This window comes from Microcaecilia unicolor, unplaced genomic scaffold, assembly GCF_901765095.1.
Source record: "Microcaecilia unicolor unplaced genomic scaffold, aMicUni1.1, whole genome shotgun sequence".
Lineage (NCBI taxonomy): Eukaryota > Metazoa > Chordata > Amphibia > Gymnophiona > Siphonopidae > Microcaecilia > Microcaecilia unicolor.
In genome coordinates this window covers 148,622-164,797 of record NW_021963055.1, presented here as the reverse complement: position 1 = coordinate 164,797, position 16,176 = coordinate 148,622, and the positions used below count along the sequence as shown (strand labels likewise).

Genomic DNA, 16,176 nt, shown 5'->3' with positions numbered 1-16,176 from the left:
TAACAATCTTCCGAAAACTACTGAAAACCAACCTATTCAAGAAGGCATAACATGAAAATCCATCCTAGATAACCAGACTTTACATGTACTAAACACAACCGAACTCTTTATACTAGACTGATAACCTTCGCTGCTACTAATGAAAATAATGTATTATCCACTACCACATTATTTCTTGTATCGAATATGACCATTATATAGTTGATTATCTAATTAATTTTAAAATTCACGCTGTAATTCAGGTACTTTAATGCAACACCACTTTGTATTTTAATGTACCATTTATACGCCTATTGCAATACCACTTGTAATTCCTTACCCGGAAATGGCGATCACCATTATGGCATAATGTAAGCCACATTAAGCCTGCAAATTGGTGGGAAAATGCGGGATACAAATGCAACAAATAAATAAAATGTTTAAGAACTTCAGAAGACCATATATAAGGAACACATATGAATCAATAAAACACATACAAAGAATAAATTAGTCAAAACAAATAGATAAATCTATAAATACGTCAACAAATAACTTAGGGGTCCTTGTACTACACTATGGTAAAAGGGTCCCGGGGTCCCGCGGTGTCCTGGGCGCATGGATTTGAGGATTTGTCACGTGCTGAAGCTCCTTTTACTGCAGCAGGGTTTTTGTGAGGAAAAGGAAATGGCTGTGCGTGCAGCCATTTTCCTGAGGGAGTCCTTACTGTCTCCTAATCAGGAGGTGTTAGGGGCTCCCATGCTAACCCAGTGGTAACTGGGCAGCACTGATTACTGCCAGGTAAGCCCCTCGCCGTGGAAAAAATTGAGAGAAAAGGCAGCTGAGGGGTGATATGATAGAGGTATATAAAATAATGAGTGGAGTGGAAAAGATAGATGTGGAGCGTCTGTTTACGCTTTCCAAAAATACTAGGACAAGGGGGCATGCGATGAAGCTGGGAGTGCAGTATGGTTAAAACAAATAAGAGGAAAATTTTCTTTACTCAGCTCATAATTCGACTCTGGAATTCATTTCCGGAGAATGCGGTTAAAGCGATTAGCTTAGCAGAGTTTAAGAAAGATTTGGACGGCTTCCTGAAGGAAAAGGCCATAGAACGTTATTAAATGGACGTAGGGAAATTCCACTATTCCTGGGACAAGCAGTACAAAATGCTTTGCTCTGTGGATCTTTGCGGGTGATTGTGACCTGGATGGGCCACTGTCGGAGACAGGGTGGTGGGCTAGATGGACCTTTGGTCTGTCCCAGAGTGGCGATGCTTATGTCTAATTTCCAGCACAACAGAAATGGCACATGGTACTGGCATCTCCCACAGTGAGCCAGCGGTGGTGCCAGATTGGCATGTGACAAAGTGTGGTAGCTCTTTCGCCGCTCTGTAAAATGACCCCTAAAGTTCAATTTAAATGAATATGATCCAATTCCGTGGGGTCAACAAAAGAGAGAGAGAATGGCTTACCTAGCTGGCGTAGAACCTAAAACGCTGGTAACGACTAAAAATTTGACCTTTAGTGGGAGACAGAAAGCTTTAACTTTTGCCTTTTTGGCTGTTGAACACTTGCTTTTCTTGCCTTGTTGAAAGTACATATCCGGGAGCAGACCAGACTGATAAAAGGGAAGAGTGTTCTCCAGTCTACCTTCTGGCTGATCAGAGAAAGGGCATGGCCCTCTGCCTTGTAAAATGTAAAGTCAGCGCCAGTCTACAACTGTTGCCTTCTCCAGATTACGCAGGTGTTTGTAAGGTGAATTTCACCACATTTCATTCATCCACCGATCAGCCTGCTTGCATTGCTTCAAGAAGGACCTTAGACCTACCCCATTCAGGACTATTTCAAGAATTCATCTGCAGAAAGTCACATTGTAACAGGTCCATTAGCAGTTCAATACTGGTGTCGCGTTTGTAGGCCATTTCAGTTCCCAGCAGCAACTTTACTTGGTAATTGGTACTTATAACAAATCCTCAGGAAATAGATGTGAAAAGAGATTCTTTCTGCTAGTGGCTCGATCATGTCTAAAACTGTGTTTCCTATCTCATATCTTTGTTGCGAGACCTAACATTTTGCCACAGTGTACACTAGAAAAAGTCAGTTGCACGTGATTTTTGGGGGCCTCCAGCTGGGCAGAGCTATTTGGAATTTTCCCAAATTTTATTATTTTTTTTAATTCTTCATCTAAGCAGAAATAATAAACACAACGCAGAGGAAAAAGCATCCCTGTCAATATTCAATTTGCGGTACTGCTGCGGGATGAATTAGGTCCCAACATTCAGTTCCAACACCTATGCAGGTACCAGCTCTGGCCGCCCTCTGTCGCCACCTGGAATACAGAAGAGTAGGTGCGCTGTTCAGCCAATTGCCCTTAAGTGAAAGGCTGACCTTAGCGGTAGTACTGTGAGACTACTGGTAGAGTCGCAGCAGCCATTTTGCACCCAGAACCAGGGCCTAGTCTGTAGACCATCAAGGACCTTAAGGTAGGTCTGAGAGGTTTTACAGGTGGGTAGAAGGAGGAAAAGATCATTAGGGGGGGATCCAGTATGGTGCTCTTGGGTGATTCCAAAAGAGGCTTATGCTGTGGAGGGGAGGTTCGGAAAGGGTTACACTGTTGTTCAGGAAGGGGAGAACAGAGCAGTATTCCAGCCATGACCCGGACGTTATATAGGTGCAGCCTGATATTCTGGGCTAGTACCCATATGGCTGCAACCCAATTTAGGATAGCCTTTTGTGTGGTCCTATCTTGTCGCTCAGCTATGCAAGCAGCAGCACTGAATATTGCCAGTACTTAACTCCTGGTTCTTTCGCAAGTCCTCTCCCAGATCGTCGCTTCTTGGACTATATTCAGTGGCACTGCCAAGGTTTTGCCACTGAATATCAGTAAACGACCAACTTGATGGAGGTTAACCATCCAGGAACTTCTTGGACCCTTCAAAAAGCTTGAATATAAGGGGAGGCCTTAGCATGTGCCTCAATCGAGCTAAAGCCGAGCCTTCACCTAGTTGATAAAAGTATTATCAAAAGCAAACTGGCTTAGCACTTTCATCAGATATGGCCAAATGCTTTCTCAGCACCCAATGAAAGAACATCTGAGTTAACTTTCAATTCACTAGAAGCTTAAAGAATATCAATTAGCTGACCTATATCTCCCTTTTATGAAGCCTGTTTGATTGGGATGAACAACACCAGTCATATAATTTTCAATTCTCATACTCAGAATTGTTGCAAATACTTTATAATCAACGTGTATATAATAGCGAGATTGGTGTGTAGATATCGCAAGTTTGGGTCCTTCCTTTCCTGGAGAACCACTGATTATGGAAGCTTCATTAAAGATCTCTGCAACAACTTTATTAAAGAACTTTACTAACTTTGGAGCAAGGTGGTTTCTCAAGTGTTTAGTTCGGCCAGTAGATGATCCAGTCTTGTAGCTTTGTTGATTTTTTTTTAAATGAGGTTATCACCCTATTTACCTTATCAAGTTTAATAGACCTGTCAATAAAATCTCTTATCTCCTTAGTAATTCATGGGATGGGCTGTTTATGTAACCAGCCCATGATTGCCTTCTGTGAGGTTGTAAGCTGAGAGGTGTAAAGCTCTTTCTAGTGTTCTACAAAGCATCCAGCTGTGTTCTCTGTCTCAGTTGTTTAGATACCCACTGTTGTCTTCATTTTATCGATCCTGTTTATCATTTTCATTCTCTTCCGTTGCTAAAGTTAAGTAGGTGCTGCATCAGAGCAGAGCCAAGCGCAGCTGATTCTCTATTGCACTTTAAATAGAATTTTGAGATATTTAACATTTTCATTCTGTTTGTGGTTCGTCTCTCGCTTTTCTAATTGGAGATGTAAAGTTGTGATTTCTGCTTGACCTTATCTCTTAATACCTGGTGCGATTGAAGTCATGTGTCGCCTTTGACCATATCCTAAATAATAAAGGGATATATATATCTATGCTGTAGTTAAACTGAGTGTATTTTTCATGCTGCAAATAATTTGTCCAAAAATTGAGGGTTATCTAATAGGCATCTGTTAAAAGACCACCACCTCTGAGCTGTGCTACCCTTCAGGTTCTCCAGTTGAAAATTAACTGCGGCATGGTCCAAAATACTAATCTCTTCTATCCTATAAGACTGCACACATCCCACTAGCCTCTACCCTAAGATTTCTGCACAGCAAAGAAAAAGGTACAATCATGATCTCTTTCACATGCCTCCCACTAGGAACCTTGCTTTATTCACTAAAGATTTCAATCATGAGTTGCTGCATCGTAGAAGCCACTCATGGTTAGATGTTACATTTCTGTTCCCATGGTAAACCGCATACATTTGCATCCTAAGATTTTCCTGTTCAGTCTTCTTCGATGCGAGAGGCCATTGGGGTCTCCCTTCACACAAATCACCTCACCAATATAAAATTATTTATCTATTTATTTGGGAATTATTAACCACCTTTATGAAGACATTGACGAAGCTTGAGATAAAACTTACAATTTTATTTAACACTAAAATGACCAAATAGAAGCACAAATTACAATTAATAAGGTAAACTTGGATATCATAAATTGAGTTCTAGTAATTCGCTTAACATGATACAATAAGAGAAATATATGATTGTTTTATGGTGCTGTTAAATGTTTATAAGTGAAATTTGATAACTGTCATCAGAATATGAATGATACCATAATAGGCAGCATGGATAGAACATTCATATAACAAAATCTTTTCTGTTGCCGTACATACTTTGTGGAATGCATTACCCATTGAACTTTGCTTGACTAAAGATAAAAACCATTAATACCATATCTAATCAGGCAACTTTCCATTTCCAGCAACTAAGCGGCAGACACAGTCACTTTTAGTAGGTTTGATATATATTTTTTTCATTTTTATTTGTCTACATTGCTGGTTTTTATGTTAGGGTTATTGTATGTCATTTGTATTTTACTTTAGTTTATATATTGACTATCTTACTTCAGTTTTATTGTATTTTGCTTTGATTTTATGCCTCCTATATTTGTTATTGTGTATGTTCCAGTTGTAAGGGAACTAATAGGCTGCATGTTACAAATGAAACACTTTAAAGGCATGCATTAGAATACTGAAATAACATAGGTATGATTCTAAAGTTGTTCTTATAATGCAATGAAATATCTTAATTGGTAGCCAAGAGGGCAAGTGCATTTGAGATATATAGACAGAACAAGATGGATAGTAGAAATTAATTGGGATAAAAAGATGGATCATTAAACTGAAGGCAATTTATTTGTACAGTTGAACAAGATATGGGGAACTGGTCTAAGTTACAGGACGTGCAGCAAACTAGTCCAGATATGGAATGGGTGGATAAGTCACCACATGGATTAAAGGTTGGGAGAAAAGACAGGCTTTCACCTGCTTCCTGAAGTAGAGGTAGTCTTGAGTTGGGCATAGCCCCTCTGAGGGTGAGTTCCAGTGCGTGAGAGCTACTCCTGAGAAGGCTTGCTGGCAGGTATCACATTGTTGTAAAAGTAGCACAGGAGTGGAAGACGCCAACCACAATCTCCAATGGATCGAGAAGACTTTTATTGTCCAATAATTACAAAGAAAGTGCTGACAAACCCAACACAGGCTGTGTTTCGTCACTCCAGCTTTCTGCTTTGGAAGACTCTTTTCAGCTTCTGTTTGGTTTGATAGGTTTCACATTGTGCAATTTCTTTTGCTGAGGGTACAAATAGTGATCTTTCTTGAGAGGGCCTTAGAAGCCTCAAAGGTATGTAAAAGACTAACATTCTTTAGGTATGCTGGCCCGTTTTATCTGAGGACCTTGAAAAGTTTTAAGGTACTGGTAGCCACTATTGGTTTTGGAGGAAAGCTATAATGTAGTCATGCAGCATTCTGAATTAGTTGGAGCAAACTCATTTTTGGATTGACCAATGTACAGGGCGTTATAATAGTCCAATTATGACTGATTGAAACCATTTTTAAACGTTGTATAAATTTGCTGGATCTAAGTAAATGATGAATTTAGCAGTATCCCAAGATTTCTGACCTGTGATCTTAGGGGGAGGTCATACTTTCCAGCCGATAGTTTGAAGTCAGGTACCTGTCCACTTGTGTTTGGAACCCACGGAATCTTTGTTTTGCTCAGATTCAGGCAGAATTGTTCGTTTGTTTTTTGCCCATTTCCGAGTTTCTGTTAGGGAGTCAATTTACTCGAAGCTGTGGGTAGATCTGGTTCAGTGGTCTGTCCCAGTACAGCAATGCTTGTGTTCTTACGAGTTAATTTCTGCTGTAATGTCAGATCCACATATTAGTGTTATACCGTACACAGCTATGGGTGAGCTAAATCCTTTGTTGCCTGGGTAGATAGAGGAAGGAAAGGAGAGCTGATCTCCTGAAAATTTATAAAGCAGAACAAACTTCCAGGGCTTAAATTCTTCTAACCAGGCATCCTGCAGGTATGATTGAAAAGCACCAGATGTTTCACTCTTCCAGGGAACAGTGAACTTTGACCCTACAGTGATATCAACCCTTGTCAACCAAGGCAATTACATTAGGGAAGACCTCTGCTCTCCAAATTAAATTAGGTTTATTGCTCAGCTAGGTGAAAGCGATCTGGCTGGTAAGACCACATTTTTTAAACTCAAGTAATATTTCTGGGTTTTTTTTAGGGACAAACTAAAATCATACAACATAAGCATGCAATTGAAATAAAAAATAGCTTTTCATGTTCATGATTTTCTGTAACACTTTGGGACATAAACCAGCAAACATAGAGGTAGTTTTATGAAATCAGGTTTTACACACAACCGATTTTATAACATTTGCATCTTCATACTTGTATAAAAGCATGCGGAGGGAGTGATGCTGTTCATACTTTATACCTATTTAAAGTTTTGCTTTTATAAGTGTACTTTAGAAAATGCAAAAGTAAATGTATGCAACCAGCAGACAAGCCTGCTCTGTATATTTTGCTTTTGCTGCCGGCTGCTCAAATAAGTGACAAAGTTATTAGGAAATGTATACTTGTAGAAATCAGCTGGTTACAAATTATCCTCCTTCTGACGTTTCCTTAGACTCTCTGAGTCCATTAGATATGTTGGAAACTTCTGGTGATCCTACAGTACAGACTGGGACGTTGTATTAGAGTCAGAGACTGGATTCTACTACTACTACTATTTAGCATTTCTATAGCGCTACAAGGCGTACGCAGCGCTGCACATACATATAAGAAAGACAGTCCCTGCTCAAAGAGCTTACAATCTAATAGACAAAAAATAAAGTAATCAAATCAATTAATTTGTACAGGAAGGAGGAGAGGAGGGTTGGTGGAGGCGAGTGGTTACAAGTGGTCATGAGTCTGAAACTCTTCTTTAGGGAAAGGAGCAATACATTTATGGACAGAACTATTAACATGGCAAACATTACACAAAACAAGAAGGAAGCCGTTTTTATTTATTTATTTATTACACTTGTACCCCGCGCTTTCCCACAAACAGCAGGTTCCATGCGGCTTACACAATAAATAGAATTACGGAGTATTATATGGAGAATATAATAACTGATGTAGACATAGTAAAAATAAGGTTTAAGAGTATGTGAGTAAACACAGAATGGTAAACAAGGCAAGATAGACAAAGGAAAGAGAATTGGGAGGGGTATGGTGTAGGGAAGAAGTAGACGAGAGGACTGGGGACGAGTATAAGGAATTGGGAGACATGGTTTAGAGTATAATCATCTTTGGAGCAGGAGTTTAGTGGGTAGGATATAGTGTTAAGTTGGGACGTTAGGGTAGGCTTGCTTAAAGAGATTTGTCTTTAACATTTTTCTGAAGGGTAGATAATCGTTAATTGTTCGGATGGATCTGCCGGAGAAAGTGGTGAAGGCGGTTAGCTTAGCAGAGTTTAAAAAGGGGTTGGACGGTTTCCTAAAGGACAAGTCCATAAACCGCTACTAAACGGACTTGGAAAACTCAAAAATTCCAGGAATAACATGTATAGAATGTTTGTACGTTTGGGAAGCTTGCCAGGTGCCCTTGGCCTGGATTGGCCGCTGTCGTGGACAGGATGCTGGGCTCGATGGACCCTTGGTCTTTTCCCAGTGTGGCATTACTTATGTACTTAGATAATCGTTAATTGTTCGGATGGATCTTGGTAAAGCGTTCCAAAGCTGGCTACCCAGAAATGAGAAACTGGATGCATAGGAGGTTTTGTATTTAATTCCTTTGCAATTGGGAAGGTGTAGATTAAGGTAAGTACGTGAGGACTTTGAACTGTTTCTGGTTGGGAGGTCTATCAAATCGTTCATGTAGCTAGGGGATTCTCCGTATATGATCTTATGAATCATTGTCTGGATTTTGAAGTTTATTCTTTCTTGGACGGGGAGCCAATGAAGCTTCTCTCGAAGTGGTGAAGCGCTTTCAAATCTTGATTTTGCCAAAGATAAGTCTGGCTGCAGTGTTCTGGGCAGGTCTGATGAGACCTGGTGTTTTGCAAGTAGGAGCACAATGTTGCTTAAACTATCCATTGACATGTGGTGTTAGGTCGGACGGCTCTATTTTCTGTGAGCCACAACAGTTAACTCAGTTTCATGCTGTTTCCCATACTTCTCCACTTCTAGCAACATCCACTCTATAGAAATGGATGGATGGATGGATGTTCCACATATTTAATTAATATCTGGACTTGTTCTCCTGAAATTTACTTTGGAAAAAGATTTTCTTGGAGTTATGTAATGGTTATGCCCAGGGCTTTTTTTGAGGGGTACTTGGGGTACTGAGTACCGGCACCTTTTCTATTGTCTGGTAAAAGTGACCCATCGTCCCCGAGTTTTAATGAAAGAGCTCAGGCTCTACATACCAATTCTGCCTTGTCATAGATTCTGTGACTGGTTCTAGCGGTCCTGGTTATTGTGGGGTGAGTCCCTCAGTGATCACCCCACCTCTAAAGGGTGGTATGGTACTTGAATACTGGCACCTTTCTCGGTACAAATATACGTCAGGAATTTCTATTTTTTGAAGATGGATATGTAATCCTTCTGTTTATAATTTTTTTGTATTCTATTTTCCATACATGTTTGATGTACTTGTTGTTTTGTTATTGAAACTAATTAAAAAAAAAAGATCCTCCCACTTTTGATTTCCACAACGGGGAAACAAGAGATAGCAGGCATATAGATCTTCCCAGTCTGCAAGTTCGCCTTCAGTTGGCCCAGTTGATAATTTTGTTTTCCATACTGGTGAGCAATGGGGAAATCTGGAGGAGAAGCGGCTCAGCCCCTTGTGCTGGAACTTTCCTAGAGTCTGGTCCAAAGATCCTCACCCTCATAGCCCTGTGCGACCAGCTCTCTTTCTCACATTGGCAGCTTTCTGAGTCAGAGGGGGCTCTGGCTGTTGGTCAGGAAGGAAAGCCCCCCAAAATGTGAGAGTGCTTTGGCGGCTGTTGGAAACATGGAACGGCTTCCACATGAAAAGGGAAAGGAATGGTCCCAAAATGGAGGATCTACTCCTCAGACTCTCTTGCCAAGAGGGTGGCAGAGGTTATGATCTATGGAAACTTTTATCACTATTCCAGATACAGTTGTGAAGAAACCACCAGTAGTGAACTTGGATTCAGTTTGGTTAGCAATGTCAGACTTTGCTAAAACTTTTGCATCCTGTGGTTAAGCCACTTTCAACTGAGATTAACACTTTGGAAATCATGATATTAATGCATGACGGAGAACTTTATCATAGATATCTAGCTTTCCAACCATAGATTCTAACTTAGAAAGTGAAGTGGTGTAGCAGTATCAAGTTGTCTAGCCCAGCTTGGTTTGCAACGAGATTCAAATTGGAAAAAATGGAGAATTTTATGGAGCTCAGATTTAAGACTTTTGAATTTCCTCTGTGATCAGAATGTTTCACCTAGAGATCTCTTGACGGAACCTGAAAATCTTATTTCATCTATTAGAAAAATCTATTACTTGCCATCAAGGAAAATGGGGCTTCCTGAAAATGTGGAAGATATTCATCCGGAGTCCTTGGAAACAATTTTGGATCAGTTTGGATCTTTGGTTCTTCTTGAGAGATGTTACTGTACAGTACTAGTAGGTACTGATAGATGCTTTTCTTGTGAAATCATATTTTAGGATTGTGTGGACCATTGTTGAATTTACTTTATGCTACTTGCCTACATTGTTTATTTTCTGATTTTCACACATTCAGCTTCTATACAGGTGGTTATTATTTGGGGGCCCTTTTACAAAGCGGCCTTACCGCACTCTAATCTGGAACTACCGCCAGCCCCAGTTCGCCATTTGCCCCACTAGGGAAAGTAGCTGGCTATTTTCTAGTGTAGCGCTAACTTGGCGGTAATTGGGCAGTGCCATTTGCTAAACGGTTACTTCTGGGTTAGCACAGGAGCCCTTACCACCACCTCAATGTGTGGAGCTAAATGCTGCCCCTTTCATGGCCACGTGGTAAGAGCAATCTTGCCACATGGCCATGGCCATTTTTAGGCATTTTTACCCACTAAGGTAAAAAGGGCCACAGCCTGCACTGGAATGAGATCCTCTTAGTCCTCCAAGAGACAACCATCTCTGCTAGAAACAGGACGGCCCCCATTGTGGTGCAGGATCCTATTTTCAGGGACATCTATATGTAATAGCTATAACAAATGTCCTAGTAGTATTTTTAACTCTTGAGTTGGTCATCATTACTGTTTTTCTTCGTTCCTTATCTAAATGATACCTATGCTTCTGTTATTTTAATGGGCAGTTGTGCAATTTTCACTCTTTGTAATGTCTTTTTTTTTTTTTAATTTAAGTAATGTTATAGGTTGATATTTATGTATTTGTTTTATTGTACTCCGCTTAGATATCTGAGAGGCCGACTAGAAATGTCTTAAATAAATAAATGGAATACGCTGTTAACTAGCAGTCGTGTCTGTTGATAGATGGCTGAGTCAGCATATCGGCAAATACACACACACGTATGGCCAGATGAGACCACACAGATTGGTGGGGTAAATCTGCACCCCCATTGTGGAAATACTTCCTTTGGACAAGGTGCTGGGGTAGGGGCAGATAGTAGAAAAATACCAGCCTGGGGGATATTTTTTCAGACTCTCCCATCACTCTTCCCTTTGTCTCGTCATACCAATGGCTAGAAGAATCCAAGCAATATTCCATGTTCCTGTCCCCTCCTTTGGCACAGACATCCTATTACGAAAAAAGCCTTTAGATCTGCTGTATTAGTAATACGACTGAAAGGCTCTAAGCTTATTTTTTAAATATTATATTTGCTTCTGAGGAATTTGCATGTGTGACAGCTAGTAAAATATATTGAGGCACAAAAGAGAGAAAAACGTGATAAGACTGAATAAGGAAGCAAATACAGCCATGACAAAAGGGGTCGTGAGGGGATCAGAGAGGTGAGTGGGGTGCGAAGGGATCATCCCGTTTCTCTGTCTGTGACCCTCTCTTCTTTTTCTGCTTCCTGGTACCTCTTATCCTCTTCTCCCTCTGTGCCTTCCTTCCTCCTTCTCCGTTCCCCTCCTCACTTCCCAGCTTTGATCACAAAGGATTCCTTGTGCTCTGCTCCTCACTTGAGTCTTTTTTCTATTATTTTCGTTAACAAAGGGTGGTAATCATTAGCCCGCAGCGGTTGTAAATTATTACCATCACCTATTCAGGAGGCGGCAGGGGCTCCCACATTAATTGTGTCCACTCTCCACCCCCTCAAAAAATAATTATAAAAAAATAATCACTGCATGGTTAGTGCGTGCAAAGGCCATACCTAATGCAGAACACCGTAGCGCATCCCGCGTAGGGTATTTTTGGTGTGATAAATGTGTGTTAATGCTTAATGCAGCTTAGTAAAAGGACTCCAAAGAAACCTTTCCCCCTAAGTAACAAACAAACCAAAAATGTTTGGACACAGGAGAAATTTAGAAAATGGCTTTCGTTTTATAAAGTTAATCAATAGAAATCAAACAAAATAAAACATGGAAAAGAAAATAAGATGATACCTTTTTTATTGGACACAACTTAATACATTTCTTGATTAGCTTTCGAAGGTTGCCCTTCTTCCTCAGATCGGAAATAAGCAAATGTGCTAGCTGACAGTGTATATAAGTGAAAACATTCAAGCATTACTATGACAGTAAAATAGATACTATTGGAGATTCTACATGGAATGTTGCTACTATTGGAGATTCTACATGGAATGTTGCTACCATTGGAGATTCTACATGGAATGTTGCTATTCCACTAGCAACATTTCATGTAGAAGGCTGCGCAGGCTTCTGTTTCTGTGAGTCTGACGTCCTGCACGTACGTGCAGGACGTCAGACTCACAGAAGCAGAAGCCTGCGTGGCCACATTGGTGATCTGCAAGGGCCGACTTCTACATGGAATGTTGCTAGTGGAATAGCAACATTCCATGTAGAATCTATAGAAATCAAACAAAATAAAACATGGAAAAGAAAATAAGATGATACCTTTTTTATTGGACATAACTTAATACATTTCTTGATTAGCTTTCGAAGGTTGCCCTTCTTCGTCAGATCGGAAATAAGCAAATGTGGTAGATGACAGTATATATAAGTAAAGCATCCAAGCATTTCATTGATAGTCTAACAGGGTGGGTAGGAGGTATGCATGGGAACATCAAAGCATTTATAAAGTAAAATTAAAGTTTATATAATTTCATACGGAAATATTATTCCTTAAAAGCAAAAGTACCATATATGAACTTGATGCAAAACAGAGAAAATGGGAAGTGAAGTTTAATGTGGTTGTTATAAATCACCAATAAACACTGCATCAGACTTTAATTTTCTACTTCACATACAGCCTTTCAGAAGTAACAACAGTTAGGCATATATTTTAGTAAGAGACTGCAATCTTTTTGGATGTCAGTCTCACCTCATGCAAAAATTGCATATATGACACTTTTGCTTTCAGACGACAATATATTGAAAATTTTTGTCCCGGCCCATTTACTATCCTTTTTTTTTTTCCAGTGTGACCCAGTGTTGAAATAAGGGGCCCTTTTACTAAAACACACTAAAATATGAACTTAGCACGTTTTAACGCGGGACTTCCCACACCCTAAGCCTATATGTGAGGCGCCAGTATTTTAAAAGGGGTTATTTATTTATTTTGCAGATTCCATGGTAATTTTAACATTAGCATGCAGGACTTGCAAAAAAAGTACATACAGAATTCATAAAATCAATGCAACCTTCATCAGGGCTTCCTTGATATTAATCAAATCAATTCTTGTATACCGCTAATATCCCCTCTCCAGGGTTCAGTGCAGCTTACATTCTAGGTGAGACAAAAGCTGATAATGTTAGTGTGAGGTATGAGAACAATTAGAGACCATTAGTGTCATGCATGAGACCAAAAACATTATAGGAAAGGATAATGGATGATACTGGGAGGTAGAAGTCAATGATTTGTTATGAAGCAGTCTTTGGGAAGAGAGAGGTTTTTTAGCCTCTTCCTGAAGCTAAGGTAGCTGTTATCTGTTCTGATGGCAGTACGTAGAGAGTTCCGTATTTTAACTCCAAGTACAGGGAATAGAGAGCTGGAAATCACTGTGGCTAATGTTGGAATTCCTTGCATTTTATTCTGATTAAGAATGATTACCATAAGCTTACCAAGAGCATCTGAAATAATCACATGCACAGTGAAGCTTGTTCCATTAACTGTCCTTTCTACCAGTAGATATTGCCTTTCTTGCAGTACATTTCATTACATTCGTTGTAATAAACAGAATTTTTCTTTCCTCTTGCAGTTTGATGGGGAGAACATGTATATGGGAATGAATGACAACAATCAAGAGTTTATGTCACCGGGTCAGGTAGGTGATTTGTCTCTTATCAAGGTAATTTGGAGGGATTGCTAAATATCAAGGGATAGATGACAGAGTTACACCCTAGGATACCTGACAATCCCTGTACTTTTTGTAGAGCTGTGTCAAATTATTTACAACATGAAAGCACTGGATGTTAAATCTCAGATGACTATAATGCTGAGAAATAATGAATTTGTTGTAGACATGGTTCATGGAACACATAGATTCTCCTTTTATAAGTCTTGGGAAATAGATTCCTTAGGTCATCCTCAAGCCATTCAATTCCCATAGGTGATCCCTAGGACAAAGATTCCCATGCATGGTTCATGGGATAAAAATTCTTATAGGATTTCTGAAAGAGAGAAAGGGATTCTAAAGCTGAACAGAAGGTGTGAATGGAAAGACTGGATGGGCCATATTTTCGTTGTCTGCCATCGTGTTCTATGTTTCTGTGGTGTCTAGGTTGACAAGTCACTCAGATCAGTCTTTCCCAAACCTGTCCTGGGGGATCACCAGCAATTTGATATTTGAGATATCTACAGTAAACCTGCGTGAAATGTACATTCAGTGAAGATAAAACATTCAACTCTATTACATGCATATTCATTGTGGAAATCCTTAAAACTTAACTGGCTGGGAGCAGCTTAGGACAGGTTTGGGAACCACTGACAATAGGTGATTCCCATAGATGATTACTAGAGAGTGAAAGTTCTTCTGTACGTCAAGGTTGGACAAATCCTGGGTGCTAGATTACCACAGCACCTAGAAACTGCACCCTTGTCCACCACTGCTGAGCAAGCAACTCCTCTTCAGTCTACACCATCCCGTGGATCCTATAAAGGTTGCCGAAATTTGTGTGCCAAATTTTGGGCATGATCCTGAGATGTGAGCACAAAGTAATTACTTAATGAGCCAATTAACATCAATTATTGGCAATTATGTGGATTTTTGCAAGCTTCCACCTGCTCCAAAATTGTCTTGTGTGCAGGCCAAAAGGTGGCATGGTCATGGGAGGGGCATTCCCGTAATTTAGTCAGGATGTTATAGAATTTCGGGGTTGTGTTCTCAACAGGTTTCACATGGTGTAAGTCTGGGCGCCCAAAGTTGGTCATGAGAATCGACAGTAAGTGTTATGCTTGGCGCGGAGCACACTTTATAGAATGCGATTTCAGCAGGGATCTTTCCGGTGCCTTTGATTCCAGCCCCATGTGATTTGGCTTAAGTTTGAGATGCATGGTATAGGAACTCTTGTGCTACTCTGGCTGTCATGAGATTTCAGCCCACATGTCCTAAACTGCTGTGACAGCAGAAGCAAAATTAGCACCTTTGTTCTCTATCAGATGCACATGTGTGGACACTCAGCGTTTCTCAAGGGACCGTGAATGCTGCACCTCAGGCTGCACACAGTCTGACAGGGAAGCTTCCTAAGAAAAGCAAATAGCAATTTATTTATTCCTCAGTCTTATCTACTGCCTGTCCCTGCAGGCAACAAAGCAGTTTACGACAATGTTATAAAATGCAGGCAATTAAAACAGAATGTCGGGATCATTGAAAAGGAATGGAGGACAATGCTGTCATTATGCCTCTGTGTAAGTCCTAATACCCTGAGCACGGTACACAGTTCTGGGCACCCGCAACTAAAATAATAGAGGACTGACAGAAATGATAAAGGGATCGGACACCTCCCTTATGAAGAGCAACTAAACAGGTTAATGTTTATCGGTTTGAAGAAAGAGATGACTGAGAAATGGACAGGATAGAAGGTTATAAAATAGTTAGGTTTCTGTTTATGTGGGCTTTCAATAACATAATCAAAGCAGTTTACAACACACGTTCAAAATATGTTCACTAGTTCACAAAATTATCCATGGAGACGCACCAGCTTACATGTCTGACCTAATAGACTTACCACCTAGGAATGCCATAAGATCATCCCGCACATTCCTCGATCTGCACTTCCCCAGTTGTAAAGGAATGAAATACAAACTAATGCACGCGTCAAACTTCACCTACTTGAGCACACAGTTATGGAACGCACTGCCGCGCAACTTGAAATCGACCTACGAAAGAACGAACTTCCGCATACTACTGAAGACCCATCTCTTTGAAAGAGCATACCAAAAAGACCAACCCAAGTGAACATACACTACACAACTCGCCTACTTAATCTCAGAACTGTTTCTTCAAATCTGCTTGTATACCTACTACTTTGTTTTTTACCATCATACTAACCGAGATCATGCAATACAAAATGTTTATATTACTAACACTTTTCCACTACTCATGATGTATTGTAAGCCACTTTGAGCCTGCAAAGAGGTGGGATAAGGTGGGATACAAATGCAACAAATATATAAATAAATAAATAAGGAAAA

At 40.1% G+C, this 16,176-nt stretch overlaps 1 protein-coding gene across 1 annotated transcript in view; it reads left to right on the top strand.

Annotated features, from left to right (window-relative positions):
• Window positions 1-16,176, top strand: part of LOC115458852 (TOX high mobility group box family member 2-like) — a gene marked incomplete at its 3' end in the record, with an annotated part of 179,877 nt that overhangs the window by 81,692 nt on the left and 82,009 nt on the right. Inside the window, exon 2 of the mRNA XM_030188688.1 lies at window positions 13,742-13,807. Coding sequence (XP_030044548.1) covers window positions 13,742-13,807 — 66 coding nt within the window. The remainder of the gene's footprint in view (window positions 1-13,741; window positions 13,808-16,176) is intronic.